This window comes from Agelaius phoeniceus, chromosome 5, assembly GCF_051311805.1.
Source record: "Agelaius phoeniceus isolate bAgePho1 chromosome 5, bAgePho1.hap1, whole genome shotgun sequence".
Lineage (NCBI taxonomy): Eukaryota > Metazoa > Chordata > Aves > Passeriformes > Icteridae > Agelaius > Agelaius phoeniceus.
In genome coordinates this window covers 61,124,119-61,143,323 of record NC_135269.1, presented here as the reverse complement: position 1 = coordinate 61,143,323, position 19,205 = coordinate 61,124,119, and the positions used below count along the sequence as shown (strand labels likewise).

Here is a 19,205-nt window from a genome sequence, read left to right as displayed (position 1 = left end):
GTATTCCAAGGTCCTCCTGCAATTTGTCAGTGAGCTTTTAACTAGTCTGAATAATTTGATGCCATTGATACAAGTTTTCAGCCTTGCTATTTGTGCTGATTTCCAGCTTCTTGTACTGTTGAAGGTGGTGCACAGCTTATAGCTGAAAGACAATAGGGAACTAAGGAATTGTTAAAGACATTTGAAAACCCGAGTTGGTTCTCTTAAACAGATCAGCTGTTACCTCTTTATTCATTGACTCTGTCATTGAACTCTAGCTGGACTGTCTTCTCCAAGAGTCTTGTAGCCTTGACTCTTACATGAGAATTTTCAGTTGCTATCTTACAGCTCTTCTTTTTATTTTTTCCCCTCCCTTGCTTGGCAAGCACAAAGATTACCTTGGCTTGTCTGTAGCACATTCACAGAGTCCATCCCATAATTGCTGAGAATGAAACAAACCCAATGTCTCATTTATTACCCTTCAGTTCTCAGGTGTGTCTGGTTACTGCAGTCCTTTACTATTTTGGTCTCTCCAGGATCTCTGAGTGACTGTTACAAGTCACTCCTGAGCTGGTTATTCTCAAGGTGCAGAATTCATTGTGTTAAGATGTGAAGAATTTCAGCCTTCATAAAGGGTTGCAATGTGAGGAATCTTCCTGAAAGTCTTGATAATAAATCCTGATTGATGGAAAACAATAATTTCACTTTTTTCCTGTCTTTGAGATTCTTACTATATTCTGAATTTCAGCCAACACTGCAGGCAGTCTTAGGGGCTTTCTTCTTGAAACAGGTTTTCTTTTTTTTGTAGGTTTCTAAGCTGTTCCACTTGGGTTTGTGGTAAGCTCATGCAATTCAGGTTCCCTGGACAATCTGTGGGTTGTAATGTCCTTCCACAAGTGGCTCTTTGTCACCCCATGGTTAGCATGATGTATTGTTGTTGTCATCCAGGTGCATCTAGAGATATATTTACAGAAATGTAACTGTGTGGGGTTTGGGTGTTTTAAGTTTCTACTCAGTGAAGTAGAATTTTACTTTTAAGTGTCTAGATTCTACTTTTAAGTGTCCTTTCAGCTCTAGTTTGGGTTTTTTTTATCTTCTGAGCATTAGTTTGTGCTTGAGTAGCTCAGTTTATTCATTTAGAAAATAATTATCCATTAAATTCCATTGCATAAACAAAGGATCTTATCTCTTGTAAAAACACATCTCAAACCAGAAAGGAACTGTTGTTGCTGTGCAAACACTTTGGCTTTTCTCTGCCTTTCCTTGGATGCATGAGGAAGATGTTAGCTCTGTTCTGCTCAGGTGGTTTTGCCTGAGCTCTCTCAATCACTTAGTTGCAAGAAGTTGAGGGGTTGATGTGAATCTCTTTTCAGCTTTTGCTTGTTTTCTTCACTTTGGAAGTTAAGGCATTTCATAACAGCTTTCACAATTTTTCTTGGAGCTTATCCAGGAAGCTGCAAGTTATCTAAAGCTCCTTAGAGCCTGAATGAAGAGCATGTGTGAAAGATGCTGAGCTTGAATATGCATTTTAAACCAAGGCAACCTCTAAGCAGCTTAGTGGGGCAAGTACCAAAAGATCCTCTGTTTGTCTTAGTGTCTGTTTTTGAGCTCTATAGGATTTCAATACCATACATGATCTGATAATCTTCTCTGATACATCTAACCTTCACTGATGGCAGATGTCAAGGAATTTCTGTTTAATCAGGCTTATTTATTTTGGCATGTGTTAATTAAACCTGAAACCAGCCCTTTGATTTCTGGTTACTATACATTGACTGCATGAGTATGCAGAAGTAAACTGTACTGAGGGCTTGCATAACCATAATTTGAGATAATTCTAAGGCTGCTGAGTCATCAGAAAAGACATAATTATCCAGTCTATTTCAAGTATTATAGCTTAAGGCAGCTTGATAACTGGGCTGCTTAAATACCCTGGGGTACCCCTGCTTACATTCTGATACCAAAGTGTTTCTGTTTTCCTAAATACCTTCATTTCTGATACAAGTCTTTTACACCACAAAGATCTTCATGCATTCTTTGTGGTTTATGTGGCTAAAGTTGGCTTCAGCCCTTGTCTTTGCTAGGGAGGAATCAAACTGGCTATTTTTGGAGTTTTGGCACTGAAACAGATTGTATCTTGTTCCTCCTTGTTAAAATTTCATTGGCAATATTATCCAGCATTCAGTCTGCTTCTTTATGGAGTTGTTTATCCTTGGTTTGGGAACTCAGAAGGAAAGAGACAGAGGAGCTCAATTCCTTGTCCACTAATTTTTGTTACATAGAGGCTACCAAAGTGGTGTGACTGCAGAGAGTCAAGGCACAAAGTATATTCCAGAAGTCCCTGGTGTTTCTTAATGACTTGTTTTTGAATTTCCAGACTTCCAGGTCCTCTTTTAGCACCCATCTTTGACAGCTAGGATTACACTACTAACCCACCTTTTCAAATGATGGCAATAGTATGCTCTGCAGGATCAGAAGGTTTTCTATTAACTCTATTCTTGTAAAAGTCTCAGTGTGTTTGTATCATGACTAAACTGAGCACTCTCAAGCCTTTGCCTTGTCCCTTGTAAGAGCAGGAGGGTTTCAAGCTGATTGAATTTGAAGATTTGCACAAGCAAAGTGGCTTTTGGGACTCTCTTCTCAGAAAGCAAAGCAGCAGAAGTCTTGGTTGTAGACCTTCCCAAGCACCATGCAGTTGTCCAGTGGATGAACTGAGAGTCTGGGCAAGACAGCTTGTTCCAAAACAACATTGCTTCCCAGTCTACCTCTTGTAGCCTTTTTCCTTAAGGAATTGTTAACCTTTGAATGTGGTCTACATCTTCACTAAATTTAACCTCTGGGCTTACTGCAGCCATAAGGAGGATGCTTGCTGCAAAGATGTTGTGCTTCAAGTCTGTCTCTTGGATTCTCCTAGTCAGGTTTTGTCAGGTGAGAAAACTTCCACTTGTTGTTAATTGGAGCTCTCAGTCTCTCATCTTTGTGGTCTGCAAGCTCACTGTTGTCATGGTTCCAGGAGGCAGGACAGGAGGACACTTCACAGCTCTGACTTGGGAATCTCCTCAGGGCAGAGCTTGTTTTGCACAGTCTGATTATTCTTTTTGTCTTTCTGATAACCTTAGCAGGCAGTGGCAGTGAACGAAACACTTTTCACATTTGGTTAAATGAAGATTTTTTTACTAAATAATCTCCTTTCCTTTAGGAAGTGATGGGACTCACTATCTGATCCTGTCAGTTCTTCACTTGTGTCTTGCAGCAAACTCTTCTGATTGCTGTTCAATTCTTCTTTTTCTTCTTTTTACCTTTTATCCTTAGAAGAACAAAATCACATTTTTCCTCTCCTGCCTTTACCTTTTGCCAGCCACTATAGTGGTCATTAATAGAAATTAATATAGACAGAATCCCCAGACTGTACATTGTCAAAACTTCTTCCCATTCCTTAAACCCAAGGGTGAGACAAATAGCAGAAAATTGCTTTTCCTGCCCCTGCATCCTATCCACAAGACCTGGTGATTTTTCTTTGTGGGAGTCTATGAACAGTAGCAAGGTGAGGTGACTCAGGCTAGAGGCAAACGTGCTTCTTCATGCCAGGGGAATGTCAGGCTTTGCAAAGGCTGGGGAGAATGACACACACCAATACTTCTCTGCCTGGTTTTGGATAGTGGAGCAGCAAGGCCTGGGTATTTGTGCTGTTGAACCTCATTATTCTCACTTGTGGCCTCAGACACCTGCCAGCCTTCTACCCCAAAGAGGGTGTCAGGGTGCCCAAGTGCATAAGTAGAATTTCTAATGGAATTGGTGGCTAGGGGAGATAGGAGATGGAGTGAAAAAGAAAAAAGATGAGACTTCACTAAAGGTTCACACCCTGCTGATTCCTTGCCACAGGTTACAGTAATTCTTCTTCTTAATGTTCTCTCTTGGAGTTGGATGGCTCAAACTTTCTGACTTACTAAACTTTCAGTGTTCATAGCTGATAGTGGCTACTCAGGCTGTTCAAAGTGCATGGCCAGACACAGCAAGCAGGTTTTTAGTAACAAAGAAGCTGCTTTTTTTCCTTACTGTGTTTGGTTACTCTGTTGTTGGGAAGGATGAAAGTGTGACAAGAAAGTCTCACAGATATGTATGCTTAGGAGAAAGATTTTTAAATGTTGAGTCTGATGAAGGAATAGAAATGAAAGCAAGTTTTGATATAGAAGAAAAGAATTGCTGAGCCAGTCTTACTGGATGACCAAGGAGGCAAAGGGTGTGTTAGTTAGAAGGGGTTTTTATGGCTTAGAGCAAAGGATAAACCCGCCTCAAACAAGAAAATGTTTTTACCAAGCAGAAAGATAGCCCAGGCAAACAAGTCAGCAAATGCTGCAAGTAGAAAAAAGGTCTCAGAATTTTCCACTGCAAGAAAATTGAAAAACAACTTCCAGCTTAAACTGTAATGTACTAACTTGTAGTGATTGGAGAATAGTAACATGAATATGGTAATTATAGTAATTATGATAGGCTATAGATAAAGGTTAAGGTATAGATTGCTTCTACTGTATTAAGATGCTCAGCAAAGAAAAGTCTATAATGCATTGTAACCAAAACCAAAGGGTCTCCAGGGCTGCCTGCAGCTGGAGCTGACAGCTGTGGGCACAGGCTCTGTCACCCACCACCCTGGGCTGCTGTAACTCTTGGATGGAATAAACTGCATTGTGGAGAGCTGCAGGGAGTCCCATATCCCTCATTCAGGCTCTTACACTGTGTAACATGATCAAATACTATGTTAAAGATATCTGACTTTTTCTTTCTGTTGCTGATAAAACTCTTTTAATTCTAGATTTGGATATCAAAACATCAGGGACTGGCTGTGTGAAGATTCAGAAAATAGAATGTGATAACTGCAAAATAGAAACAGAGAAGGGGACGAGTGTCTTGCAGTCAATAAAGGTACAAAGACCCCTCCCCCACTGTTTGAGAAGGGATTGTGTGGTGGGATATAGTGTTAAATACCAGCTCTGGAGATGAGAAGTACTCTGGAATTCTCATTGCAGCACTCCTATTGCTCTGTATACAGCACCTCACCTTGAATTACTGCATACAACTGCAGCACAAAGTCAAAACCAGTGAATGAGGAGGAGTCAGAAGTCCATGTACCTGTGATAGCCAAAGGCAGCAGGAACAGTGACAGCAGTGAGCCTGATCCCTGTCTCCCCTGCCCCTCAAAGCAAAATAATAGACTGGGATTTCCTGTCTAGTAGGTTAATAGTTGTGCCTGCTCAATCAAGACTTTGCAGCTTGCTGCTGATTTCTTTTTTTGTATGTGTGTGGGATTTTTTTTTATTTTTTAATAATTGTTATATCAGAGCTATTGACAATCCCTTTAAGTTAATTTTCAATCAGAAGTTAGACATTACATGTCCAAAATACCTGACTGAAATATATCTGGTATATACTGTATGTATCATAGGCATGAGGTTGTTTTTTCAGTCTTGAGGCTTCAAGTTTGCTGACTTAAGCTGTTGTAAAATTAATCACACTTTATCTGACTTAGGTGCTATTTGGAATCAAATTCACTTGATTGTTTGGGATTGAACCTGCAGGAATTGGTATAAATTCAAAACAAGGGTCAATTTTTTTTTGAGATATGAGAAATTTTTTAACATTTTTCTGTATTGTGGTAAGAGATGATTTTAGATGTAGGGAAAACTGAGCTTAGGGAGGGGTGTAATATACAATAGAGGTAGGTGTGCTCTGCAGCTGGGGAACTATAGATAACTTGAACCTTCCAGATTCTGTGTAATTGAACATTTTACTGTAATAAAGATACCTAAAATCTTACAGAAGTTAATAGCACTATGTGATGCCCACCTAAACTTTGCATTAAAAATTATTCTATTATGTAATAATGACAACAACAGTGCATGAGAAACTGCATAGTATGAGAAAACAAAGTGGTTTTAGCCAGTAATAATGACAGTAATCGTGGTATGCCATCACATCAAGAATTTTTTGGTGTCATGGAAAAAGATGGTTTTGAGGAAAGACCACTAACTTATCTTCTGGGAATCTTCTCTCAAATGCAATCCAAGATGTGAAATATCTTGAATTTTAAAAATTAAGAGCTGGATTTTAGTCTAATCTTGTTTTTAAGTATTGTAGTTCTAGTAAGGTGACCAAACTAATTTTTTTCTAATAAAGCTTCAGGAATTATAATCTGTGTTATCAGAGAAGCAGAATTATTTGGGAGAAACAGAATTATTAGCCTTCAGGTTTTTTCCAAAACTACTAAAAATGTTATGGACCAGATGCTGTAGAGAAGCATAAGAGCTGATTCCCTTTCTGGGAATTTGCTTTACAGAGCAAACTGAAGTGATAGTGCCCTCCCCTGGATGGATTAAAGCTGTTTTAATGGTGGTTTGCTGTTACTAACAAACCTCATTAACTAACAAAGCAGGAGAGCCTTTCTTTACAGGAGAGAGAAAAGATTATTGATAAATGACTTGAAATGAAAAAATCTGGTCATGTAGGTATTATTCAAGAGCACCAGCAAACACCTTCACAACTGCTCATTTTCTTAACTTGCAAGAAGTTGTTAGTATAAACTGTAATTTAAAACAACTTTTTTCTATACAATATACAAAGCTTTTTTTATATACAGTCTATAGAGTCTTTACAAAAGACTTAATGATTTGACCTCTACTTTGCTTAACCATGTATACTAGTAATTGAACAGAAAGGAGGAGTCTCTATGAGGCTTATTAATGGATTTTAAATTAAAACTACACACAGTTTTGCTGTGGTAGACATTACCCAGCCAGTGAGATTTGTTGAGGGTAATTTTATTAAATTGTTTTGTTTTGTTTGGGTGGTGGTTGTTTTTTAATTGGCTGAAGTCCAGTTTACCCTATTCCTTCCAAGTCTCTAGATCAACTGATAGCAATAGTAATTCCAAAACAGAGTTATGGCATTTTGGTCTTCTTCAGAGTATGAATTATTCACAAATTCTTGATTGAGAAGGCAGTACTTCTTCTTTTTAAATTTTTTTGTTGTGCCTCTTATGATGACAATGCCACCAGGGAGACCCTTTAATTGTGCTTCCATGTTCCTCAGTTACTCCTGACTCCTTGGCTGGGCTGGTGAGAACAAGAATTTCCAGGCATCTCACTCACACTGGCAGAAAACCTGCCATGCTTCCTCCCCACACACCTTGTCTGAGCCTGGTTCATCCAGCACCAGTGTCCTTTTCTTCTTCTGAACAAATTTTTCTGCTTTTCCTCTGCCATCTGTTAAGGTCTTGACATCCTTTTGCCTCTTCCTTATTCCAACCTTTCTCCCTTGCTTACAGAAGCCCTATGAAAAATTAGTGCTTTTTTCTTTCAGCTGGTGGAATATTTCCTCTTAGTGAAAAAGCTGCTTCACCACTGTAACTGGTTTCTTCTCTCAGCAAATCCTTCTGCCTGTTAGGGGTCTCCAGAGATATCTACTTCTGAAAGCCTGGTTGGTTTTTTTTTAAGGAAGATATTCTAATAATTTGGGATGGGGAGAATTAGTGTCTATGTTGTGGTTTTATTTTACTGATCTATCAGTGGCCACACTGGTGAGCCCTTGCTATACACTAATTTTTCCAATCTTGCAAGTCCCCATATTCTCCTCAAGTTACATATTTGGAGGATTTGCTGTTTAACCATTATTCTGAAACAAGCATGGTGTACCTGCCTCAAAGGAACTGTGATGGCAGATTGAAACATTTAATTCATCATCTTACTGTATAAGGAGAGAACAATCTATTTATTTAAATCTAATTTTTAAAGATTTTTTCTCTTTTACAGATGGCTGTATTTTATTCTCAAGACCTGGTGGGGTTTTTTGGCTTTTTGAGATTGGTTTATGTGTATTTCAGTACTTTTTTTTTTTCTCTTGTTGTTTGTATGCAGCAACAGCTGGAAGGTATAAGGGCTATAGAACAGTTGTTACTTGAAACCTGGCTAATTTGTTAAAAACTGGAGATTTGCCTTAAGCAAAACAATTTGAATTAGAATTTGTGTGCAGTGAAACACTGTAGAATCTGGTTCTGCTTGCAGGACTAAGGAGGCTTCCAGTGGTTAATGTGGTACAACTTGAAAAACAAGATAACCATAACTAGAGAACCAGTTATCCTAACTGTATGATTTTTAAACTTTTTTTCAGAGCCATAAAATTGATATAAGGACAAATGGTGGCAAAGTAATTGGTCTTGGGACACTTTATGGAAATACAGATATTTGTGCAACAGAAAAGGGGGTAAGTAGGAAGTAAAACTTTCTCTTCAATGGCTTATCCTCCTCATTTGTTGTAAAAGGACTGAATTAAAAAAATGTGCTGAAGAATATGTAAATAACTCTCATTGTAACTGCACTGTTTCTTAGGTTTGTCTGTTAAATTATATTTTCCTGTGTTTAATTTGGATAAACAGGCTCCACAGAAAGCAGGAATAAGTGTGTGATCATTCCATCAGTACAGAGATTGTTCTACTGATACAACCCATCAGTTTAATTATATAGACCCCTCAGGACATTCTTAAACTTTCTCCTTGGCTAATATGTAGGCATTTGGACTCTGCAGAAGGCTCAGGAGTTTTAATGTCTCATGGATAGTGGCTTGATCTTTGCAAATGCTGCACACTTCTAGTGTTATGGAAGACTGGAAGAGTAGAAGGTTTGGCAGACTTCATGTGGCTGAGGAAATGTAATCACAGGTAATCTTGCTGTGAGATGCAGTGGGAAGAATCACAAAGAGAACATTTTTGTTGAGAACTAGCTTGGTTTTTTTCAGTAGATGGCAGTATGAGACTAACCACAAACTACTGCACTCTGCTTTTGTTTCTTGACAGAAGTAGGCAAGTCTCCTTTGTTTAAAGGAATGTAGAGCCAAACTCCCTGCAGTTCTCACAGCCAGTCTTGGTTTTAGGCAGTGTAATGTCCATCCCAATACCTAAATTGCCTTAGGATTCACTGGGTGTGAGGTGTTGCTGTGTGAGCATGGGGAGCCAGGCCAAGGCTGGGGGTGGCTTTGGCTGTGTGCAGAATCCATGGACACCCTTTAACCAGCAGCACTGGGAAGAACCAGAGTGGGGTAACCCTGCCTTGCCAGGATAGATTTGAGCCCAAACTAGTGAGTTCCAGGCACCCAAAGTCACCTCTGTGAAGTGCTGTTTGGCACTGCTGTGCCCCTTGTGGGTTCCCAGGTCAGCTCACTCACCTAGAGCCAGCTGTGAGCTGTTCTTGATGTCCTGCTGGAAACTAAGCAACTTGCCATTGGATTTTCCAAAAACTCCCAGCATTAATTTATCTGTGTTTCTGTGGAAGTGGGTGCTAGAATGCCTTTTATGTAATAAATGTAATAATGTATCTGTATGGGAAAATATAGTTCAGAAAATAGTTTTACTTTGAGGCTTTAAATGCTTTTTAAAAAATTAGCTCTTTTCAGAAACATCATCCTTCTGAAACAATAAAACAAATGTCATGCAGATTAAGTTGAAGTCCTTCTTTGTGATCATAAATATTTGTATGTAGTATGTAATATTACAAAAAGTCAATCTTAGAGTTGTAAAGCTGTAGTAACTTGAGTGAAGTGAGTCATTTTAGCACGAATTCACAGCTACAGAACAATATTTTGGCTTATGTTACTGAACTTCTCACTAACAAACTTTGTAGTGTGGTTAGGAAGGACAGATTTCTGTTCTCAGCTGGCCACTTCTGTTAATAATCAGTCAGCCTTATGTCTCCTCTGTGTGTTTGTATGAGATGTTTCTTCCATCAGTTACAGTCATCATTATGTAATTATGGCTCTGTCAGCATTTCCAGCCCCCTCCTGGAGGTGGGGAGGGAGAGGATGTGGTAAAAGGCACTAAGCACTTGGAAAATTAATATTTTTTAGTGGGGGGAAGTGGGAGAAGACACTAGTAAAGCTTTTGAGCAATGATAGCAGAAAAAGGAAGGCCAAGAGCAGAAATATGTGGAGAAGGAGCCATATATGTCTTATTTAAACATAGCAAGATGTCAGTTTTTATCTTGAAAATGTGTTCAGGTGTAAAACCTTCTCAGTCTGACTTGTGCAGATGAGACCAATGAAACCTGAGCATGTGGTCAGTTTCAGGAACTGCCACCCCCAAGGCTCTATGCCCAAGGGAAGGAATTTTTTCCCGAAAATCTGGTGGTTCAATGGACAAAAATAAAGAAATTTGTTTGCCTGGGGAATTATTAGCTAATCTGTGCCATGGAGACTTTTCTATAACACTTGGCTTTGTTGAGCCAGACATCTATGTTCTGCCAAAACTCCACAAGAGTTAAAGAATTTGGGATTGAAAGCATATTTATTTTCATTGAAAAGCAATCCTATTTTTCCATGCTTTCCCCATCTAAAATACTTTTTTATTCTTATACTTGAGCAATCTGACTTCCCCTTCCTCCATGCCCCTACCCTGATTTGGGTTATTCTGAAACAAACATCCTTTGTATTGGTAGTTTTTGTTTTACTGTTTATAGTAACTTCTTTTGATCTGGAGCTGAGACAATTCTTTTTGTTACTGTGCAATTTTAAGAAAGGCAGTTGAGGCTGGTAAAAGAGTTGGTATGTGAGATTATTTAAGAATTAAGTGCTTTATTGTAAACAAAGTAATATATCTAAACAGAGTTAAAACTTGCATTCTATAGGAAGAGAGGTAACCTTTGCCTGGTTAGGACTGCCACAAGGCAGCCAGTTTGTATCCAAACTATGCAGATATTTTTCTTTTCTTTCTCTCCCTGAAAGTGTGCTTTGCATTGTTTTCATTGTGCTGGTATCAGTGATGTCCCTCAAATGGGAAATGTTCTTTGCAAGTCATGTAACTCTTAGAACAGGTGAGATCATAGAGCCTAAAACAAGAGTGTTTTTCCCTTTGCTTGCTGTGTGGCCACGTGTCAGAGCAGGTTTGCACTTTGCCATGCAGGGCTGGGGCGTGGGGCAGCACTTTGGGAAGCATCCCTAGGACAGATGCAATGGAATTTAATGTTTGAAATCTCTGGTTATTATCTTGTTGCAAGCAGTATGAGATGAAAAGCTTCTGTTCAGTAGTGACAAGTTGTGCCTTTGTTACTGGATTTTATTTCTGTCTGTAGCACTGCACCTGCAGTGATTGTAGGCATTGAATGTCACATATTTCTAATTCTACCATAGGTTATGCATAGCATTTTGATTTTCTTAAAGTTTAATGTATCTTACTAAATTATTGGGGATCTAATCAGTATTGTAGCATCATAGCAAAAGTCTCAAGCCAGTAGTCCATTGTGTAATCTTATAATTTAGTAGTTCAGTATGAATGGATGGCTAAGGCCACAGTATAATTTGGCTGTCATATAGTCCATAGTAACCCAGCCTCTTCAGCTCAGTTTTTGGGATACAATGCAGCACTGAGTTTGTGCAACACTATTTGTCAGATTATCTCGTGCTTAATCTATAACTTGTTCTTTATCATAATATTTGACTGGAAGGCTTGACAGACTTATTTTCTTATATCAACCTTTTTTGCAAAAGATGGCAATGCTAAAATGACAAGGAGGATTTCAAAATAATTTGAGTGAGGCACAGTTTGATCTGGAAAGCCATGTATTGTTACATGTAATGAATAAGGATTTTGTGCAATTCACTGAAAGTCTGCATAAGCAAAATAAAAGCAAATTTAGTGGGGGTTCAGGTATGAACTATTGCATTCTTCCATCATAAATCAAATTTAACTGAACAGAACAGAATTCAGTTTCATATGGTTGTTGCACAAGTATGTCAATTGTTCTGTTTTGTTCAAATACATTGATGTTTTATCATGTGGCTCACCACTTTTACATAGATAATCTCATCTGTCACCTTTTATTTCCCAAATCCATAGTGCAACTTTTTGTATTCTATCCTTTCTGTTTCTATTGCAAAGAAGTAGAAATGGAGATCTTATCCCTGGTTTTTCAAGGCTTGGTATGTCTTGAGGCTTAAGTCCAAGAATAGAAGCCTGAGTAACCAAGGTAATAGGAAAATTATGCTGAGAAAAAGGGCAGCTGGGTGGAGCTTTTTTGCAAACCTTCACCAAAGATATATCTACAAAGTAAACCAGTTAAAAGTCTTCATAAATAGCTGTGTGTAACAAAGACAGAGGGTGTTTCAATTTGTGGTGGCAGAAAATCGATCATCAATGCTCCAAGCATCATAGTGCTGTATGAAGATTCAGTCTTCATAATTAAAGTTAATAATTCATTTTGCTTTTCACAATGAAGTGTTTAATTTTGAAAATTAAATTAAGCTTTTCTTTCATCTGTTTGTGACTACTTGGGTTCTTCACCTAAACTATGGATGTAATAACTCCTAGGAATGTTGTGAAGAATCATTAGTTCTTAAGTCAGAGCTCTTGGATGGAAAGTTTTTTTGTTTTGTCTTGTGTAGCTTTTAGCCAAGAACCTGATTCCATTTTTCCTGCACCAACAACTGCTTTCTATTTGTTTTGTGTCTTAACAGTGTCACTTCCACTGCTTTTTCAAGCTGTGATGACAAATTGTTGATTGTGTTTATTTCTCCTAGAGTGTAAATATAGAGAAGCTGCAGGGGACAACCATCAATATATCTACTGAAGATGGGCTGCTGAAAACGAAATATCTCTATGCAGAATCAGCATCTCTCTCTTCAGAATCTGGTGATATTATGCTGGGAAGTGTTCATGGTAAGAAGGAAGTCTGTCACAAATTAAGCTGCTTTGAAGGTGTTCAGTAATGTTCACAGTAACAAATGCACCATTGCAGTGGACTAGCACTAAATCAGCTGTGCACAGCATGCAAGTAAAACAGGTCTATCTCTTAGAGACAATTGATTTTTTGCCACCTAGCAGACTGTATTTTTGAAAATGGTTTCATAAGCACACTTATTAATAGCAAAAAGCATATATTATTTGAAAAAAATGTCTTTCATATAATAACACATACTAAGAACATAAAAATATTCTAAAATTCAGCCCTGAAAATGATACTAAAAGTTGTCAGCAGGCTTCTCTTCTCCTCTCTCCATCTTTTATTTGCTTCATAGGAAAAGCAACTCTTAAACAGATCATCTACTAAGAGCTATTGTAGGAGAGAGTCGTAATTAGAAGTTTTTATTAGAAATACCCTGTGTGTTTGCTGGCATCTTATGTTAAGAGTGGTGACAGTTTCTGTTTTTAGAAGAAGTTCTTAGAACTTCTTAGCAGTCTCTAAACCATTCACCCTTTGGTGTCCTTTCCCTAGATCAAAAACTAATAAACTACAGAGTATTTTATTCAAGCAGCAGCTGAGGTTCAAATCTGGTGTGGTCTTCTAATTTAACAAAACTCCCACTGAATTCAGACTGTGCTATAATGCATTTGTGGTGGTTTAACATTGAGTAAAACAAACTGGAAGATGCACAAAGAAAATTACTCAGCTCTGTCAGAGTTCCAGATTTTCAGCTATATCCCTTAAAAAGAATTTACTACAATTGCTAAGAAATTATGTTGTCATCTTGCTTGAGAAATTACTTCTTTCTTCCTTGAAGGGAGCAACTGCTCTGTCCCTTTATATTAAATGTGAGAATGGTTTCTAAACCTGTTAGGTAAAGTTAATTTTAGCAGGCACTGAGAGAAATAAGCTGCTTTTTCTCCTGTTATTGTATTTTTCTAACATGTAGGCTTGTATTATTTCTGGAACTTCTGTCTGATAAACTGTGCTGGTTTGGCTTTTTCTAACTTTATACAGTATAATGATATTGTGGAGTGGTCAGTTTGTGAGCAAGCCCAGTCTTTGTGCACATTCAAGAGTTAATTTTTATTTTCTTGTTGCAAAAATGAAATCCTAACTGCTGTAGCTAATAAATTACTTTCTTCAGTAATGCCTGTTGCCATTAAGCTGAAGAACAATGTGAAAACAAATAGAATTGTATCCAAATTATGCAGCCATTTCTTATGTTACTTCAGGATTATTTTTATGACCTCTCTACTAAATAGGCCTGGAACACCTAATGTTATTTTAGCTTTTTTTTTTTTAAAAAAATTGCACATTAACATTTGCTTGGTAATTTTACCCTATTTTTTGAGGAGAAAAATATTTTCTGTACAATATCATGTTTTAATAGCCAAGGCTTTTGAAGTACACAAACATGTATGAGCAGACAAGATAACTCCTACTATAAATTTCTGCTAGGAAAAAATGGTGACTTCTGAGTTTTGCTCATGAGGTAGCTCAATTGCAATGGTTGTCTGAAAACACCTGGACAGATTATTTGTTTCTTGGGCAATTGAAGTCACCATTTCCCTGCAGCTGACACCATAGGTGGCATCAAATCAGCACATCCTGCACAAAACTAAGCTGGATTTAACTGCTTTTGCACTGGGAAAATTGAAGTTAGGGCAGCACAGACTTTACAAACCTGTCTGAGGCACATTTTGTGGTTGAAACTCAGGCTGTAATATCAGGACACTGGTAGAGCTTTCACAACTGCTCATTTGCATGCTTCATGCTCCTCTGGCAAATGGGAATGCATTGTTTTGAAAGAAGCTTGTTTTGGGTAATTTTCATCAGCCTTTGTACAGGCATTAGAGATGTCAGGTGCCCTATTAAGCTTTTGAGTTGACACCTGAAGAAGAAATTGATCTTGAGGAATTTCTTCTTTATGAGAGCCAATACCATTACAGTGAAGCCTCTCTACCAAGGGGCACATGGGAGGAACAGGAAACCCCTCTTGGCAGCAGTCCCAAAGTCTTGGGTTGAGTTGCATTAACTATTAATTTGTTTTATAAATCCAGTTTAAATTTGAATTAGATATCAAATTCCTTCCCAACTAATGTTTAAAGTAGGCTCTGTTAGACCAAGCTTGCTCAAGGCCTTGTCTAGTTGAGCTTTGGGTATTTTCAAGTCCAGAGTTTGTATGAACTTTCTGGACATCTTGGTCCACTCCTGAATTATATTTCTGATGGGGAAAAAACCTTTTTTAATCATACTTTCCATTACTACTGGTATCTATTATTGCTACTTCTTCCTTCTTGCTGCATCACCATGAGAAGAATGTCTTTTTTTCTCTATACCCTCCCATTAGGTAGTTGAAGGCCACAAGAAGACTCCTTCTAAGCCGTCTCCTTTTAAAGCAAAACAAACATGCTCTCAGGGCATCTCTAGCTTGGTCTGGGTCCCTGATCTTCTCAATAGCCTTCTCTGGCCTTAGTTAAGGACACCAGTGTCATTCTTGACTTGAAAGCACAAAATGGACACAATATTCTAAGTGCAGCCTCACAGAATGTGTTGACATTGTGCAGCATTGGTGATTCTGCCATATGAGTATGTATCTACATGCAATTTGATTTCCATATGTTGAATATTTTTCAAGGATCTACTTATGAAAACAGGTAAGAAAACCCCCAGAAAAACAAAGAACAGACCCAGGGGCTGTGTGCTGACAGAATGATCTAACTTCAGCTGCTCCATGGGAGCTGCTGGCTGATAAAACCCTGGGTGTTTTTGTAGGTTGTACCAAACTAAGGGCCAGTCGTGATAAAATGAGGAAAAGGATGGGATGATTATAGCATGGCTTTTATAAACAGCAAAGAGTGAACCAAACATCTTTCAAGGTCATTGAAAAATGCTTTTGTTTCTGCTCTGATTTTTAGAACTCCAAAGTATTTTGTACAGTATGTGCTTGAAAAGATGAATTTAAGACTGTTGATGATAGGCTGCTTTTCTAGCTTTCAGCCCATGAACCACTAAGGAAAATACAGGTCATATCCAGTGGAATGCACTCTGCCCTAATGGTTATTTACTATGGTGTAATTACACAAGATAGGGTAGAGCTTTATCCATCTGCAATTTTTAAAACCTCTTCTGAAAGATCTGAAAATTATGGTTACTGTGTATTGCTAAACTGCACTCAGTTTCTGTGATCAGCCTTAGTCTTCATTCTGCCTTCCTCTTGGGAGGATGAGAGAATGGCAGGGATGACATGGTGTGCTTTAGTTTTTAATTTAGGGCATTTTCTGTGACACGTTCATGCATGGAAATGAGAAGTTTGTACAATTTAGTTAGACTGTTAATAGGATAGATGTCTCTTCTGTTAGGAGGTACATCTGTTGTCCTTCCAGATTCTCTTGATGTTGTAGGTGAAAGAGCAGAATAAGTATTTTGAAATTTTAAGGCTGGAACACTTGTGCCTGTTTAAAGTGATGCAAGTTCAGTGGAAGATCATTCTACATTTTGTGCCTTACACACTTTGTTTGATGTTCTCCACTTTGTCCAACATACTCCAGCTGAAGTTAATGGAAATGTTGACAAGGGGTTGCCATGCACAAAACTCTTACAAAATGTAAGAGTTTTGTGTACTCTTACAAAAGAATAGGTTTGGAGGGAGTAGGAAATGTTCAGTGGGTCCAGGAAGTTGCCTTTGCAGATGACACAAGATTCCCTCCAGCAGAGATGGAGTACAGGTATATAAAAGAGGAAAATAGAAACTGTTTATTATTCATGCAATTGAACTGAAATCATCTCTAGTGCTGTTGCAGGCATCAGAGCAATCAACAAACAATTGCCCAAAGTAAACTAAGGTAATATTGTGCATTAGCCTTGCACATGCCTCTCTACATTTTTTTTCTCCCTCAAATCCAGCTGGTATCTTTGAATTCACTCAATGTTTTTCTTGTCTGGAATCACTTAATTATAACTCATATATATTGAGACTTTTGTTTGTAAAGCAACAATATTAATAATAAATAAATAATATGTTTCAATAATAGTTTTTAACATTTCTCCCCTTTTCATTATAGGTAATACCAACCTTCAGACCAAAAGAGGGAGTATCACAGTAGGTAGGTTCTGCCTTCTCTCTGTGTCTTTTGCTCTTCCCTTCTCCTTGCTAAAGGCTAAATATTCACATATTTAAGTAAGGTAAAAAGGAGGTTATTTCACACAGATGTTTTTGCCTCCTTTTCAGGAGTAGCACTGGTAAGTGTGGCTGAATAAGACCCTTTCCAAAGTCAGCCTTTTGTGGTTGGGCAAGGCACAAGATCTCAGTGGACTTTGCACAAAATGAGACTGAGTCTAGCTGTCATCTTTTAGCTATAGCTGGGATAAAAGGACACAAGAAAATGCTTAAGTCTACATCAAATGCAGTTGTGCCCTTACTGTAGTTCTCTCTCTTACACTTATTGCTATCAGTGATTAACTATGTTTAATTTTTATATCAGGAAGCTAATCATTGATGTATTACTTATTTGGGGAGGTGATGGGAAGGCTTGTGATAATTTCAGTGTTTTGAAACTCTTATGCCAATAGTTTTCCCTTCAGAAATGAAAACAGCTCATAAACCTTTTGTTGGGAGCCTGGCCATTTATATGACAGGATAACAGAGTTATGTGTTATGGTGTACCTTATAGCAGTGCATTTGATAGCACACAAAGTGAGAAACTCAGATTCTAATTATTGATATGGCAGGAAATTGAAGTAACAGAATCTTAGACAAGGCTCAGCGTATCTTTTGAATGTAGAAGGATTTCCTCAGGCCCTGATCTTGAAGATTTTAAGTGTAGTCACTCACTCAGCATGTTTCAGGGACCATCTCTAAGATGTGTTCAGAGACTGTTAACAACTCTTCTTATGTTTCTAAGAGCTCTGTATTAACATTCCTGGAAAATGAATGCAAGACACATTCTTATGAGTTAGTCATTAAACCACAAAATTAAATTCAACTTGCTAGGCTGTTTTTCCTTCTCTTAAATAAACTCACAGGGTACGAAGAGTGTTTAAAGAAAGGTTTCTTAATATAGGAGGTAGCTTTTTCCATCAACAGATGATGATTATTTTCCTTAACTAACCAGGTTCAGTTTAAGCATTGAGACACTCTTACTGTTGAAGAAACTTTATTTTTCAGATTTCAATTCTGACAGCACTGGATAGACTTCATCTTTTCCTAAAGAGCACTAAATATCCCTGGTATTTGTATGGATTTTTCTAAAGGTAGAAGTCTTTGAAGATCCAGACTTCCAACTCTCAAAATGTGAGAGCACTTCCTACTCAACCAGTTTGCTGAAGGCCTTATCCCTTATTTCAGTTGGAAGGGACCCACAGTGCCCATCCAGTCCAACAAGAGCTGGAGTGTCTTGTTCAGGGCCTCTTAAACTCTGACAGGCTTGGGGCACCAGCTCTGCTCCAGTGTTTGACCACTCTCTCTGTACAAAAATCCTTCCTAAAAAAGAGCCATTCCCATGCAAGGTTTCACTGGACACCAGGGAGAAAAGCTCAGCACCTCCTTGTGCCCTTCCCTTGCCCAGGAAGCTGCAGAGAGCAATGAGCTCACCCCAGCTTCCTTTCTCCAAACCAGGCAAGCCAGGTTGATTGGTTGGTTGGGCTTTTTTGGAGCAGAGTAATTTATCAAAAAGAGCCTTTACAACCAATGGGTATAATTTAAAACTGGGATAGAAAATAGCTCATTAATAGGTAAAAGGATAGCCTGGATAATTTAGTTAGGAAAAGAATTGTTTTCTTGAGAGATTTCTTTGCTTTGTGTTGCATCATTTGTTCTGCCAGGTCCCCATGGTAAGTATGGTCAGGACCACTAAGGATTTTTTAGTTGTGTGTGCAATTTAGTGAATTCTAAATAATAAATAATAGTGAAGTCTATTTAGTAAATACATTTCAGTTTCTTACAATACTTTTCATATCACAGTTTTAGAACAAAAAATTAACCAAGAATTTTTGCCAGTTTACTATCAATAAGAAATACTAGATAGCTAGCTGAGCAGGAATTCAATCTTCATCACACTTCAGATACCTTGGAATTTCATGCTTCCTCCAGTCTATAATCAAATAATAATAGATATTTTGTGTTCCTATAGAGATTGACCTTGTTCATGGTAACATCAGTGACCAAAATCAGTCTTTAGGTGTTCTTAGGAAAAGCATGGTTTTGCTTAGATTTAAGTAAAGATCACTTGTGTTTAATCCTTTCTTTAGTTCCAGGCTGATAAAGGGATGCTAAGTATTACCTTTGTAGGCCTTTCACTGATCTTTTTGTGCAGTCAAGTTATGTGACTTATTTTATTCTTTTATTCTTCAAGCTCTATTTATTTCCATGAAACTTAACAGAGACTTTTGTCCTTCCAAGGACATCTTGCTTCACTGTGCCCTTTTTTTAAATCTTTTTTTCTCTAGTACCAGTAAATTCTTAAACAGCTAAAGCTGCACAAGACTGACCATCTGTTCTATTTCCAG

At 38.0% G+C, this 19,205-nt stretch overlaps 1 protein-coding gene across 2 annotated transcripts in view; it reads left to right on the top strand.

Annotated features, from left to right (window-relative positions):
* The window catches only part of FAM185A (family with sequence similarity 185 member A), a 37,051-nt gene that overhangs the window by 2,067 nt on the left and 15,779 nt on the right, over nucleotides 1-19,205 (top strand). For both annotated transcript variants that reach the window (XM_054631397.2, XM_077179124.1), the window contains exons 2-5: nucleotides 4,790-4,899; nucleotides 8,140-8,232; nucleotides 12,532-12,670; nucleotides 16,763-16,804. In XM_054631397.2, the coding sequence (XP_054487372.2) occupies nucleotides 4,790-4,899; nucleotides 8,140-8,232; nucleotides 12,532-12,670; nucleotides 16,763-16,804 (384 nt within the window). The remainder of the gene's footprint in view (nucleotides 1-4,789; nucleotides 4,900-8,139; nucleotides 8,233-12,531; nucleotides 12,671-16,762; nucleotides 16,805-19,205) is intronic.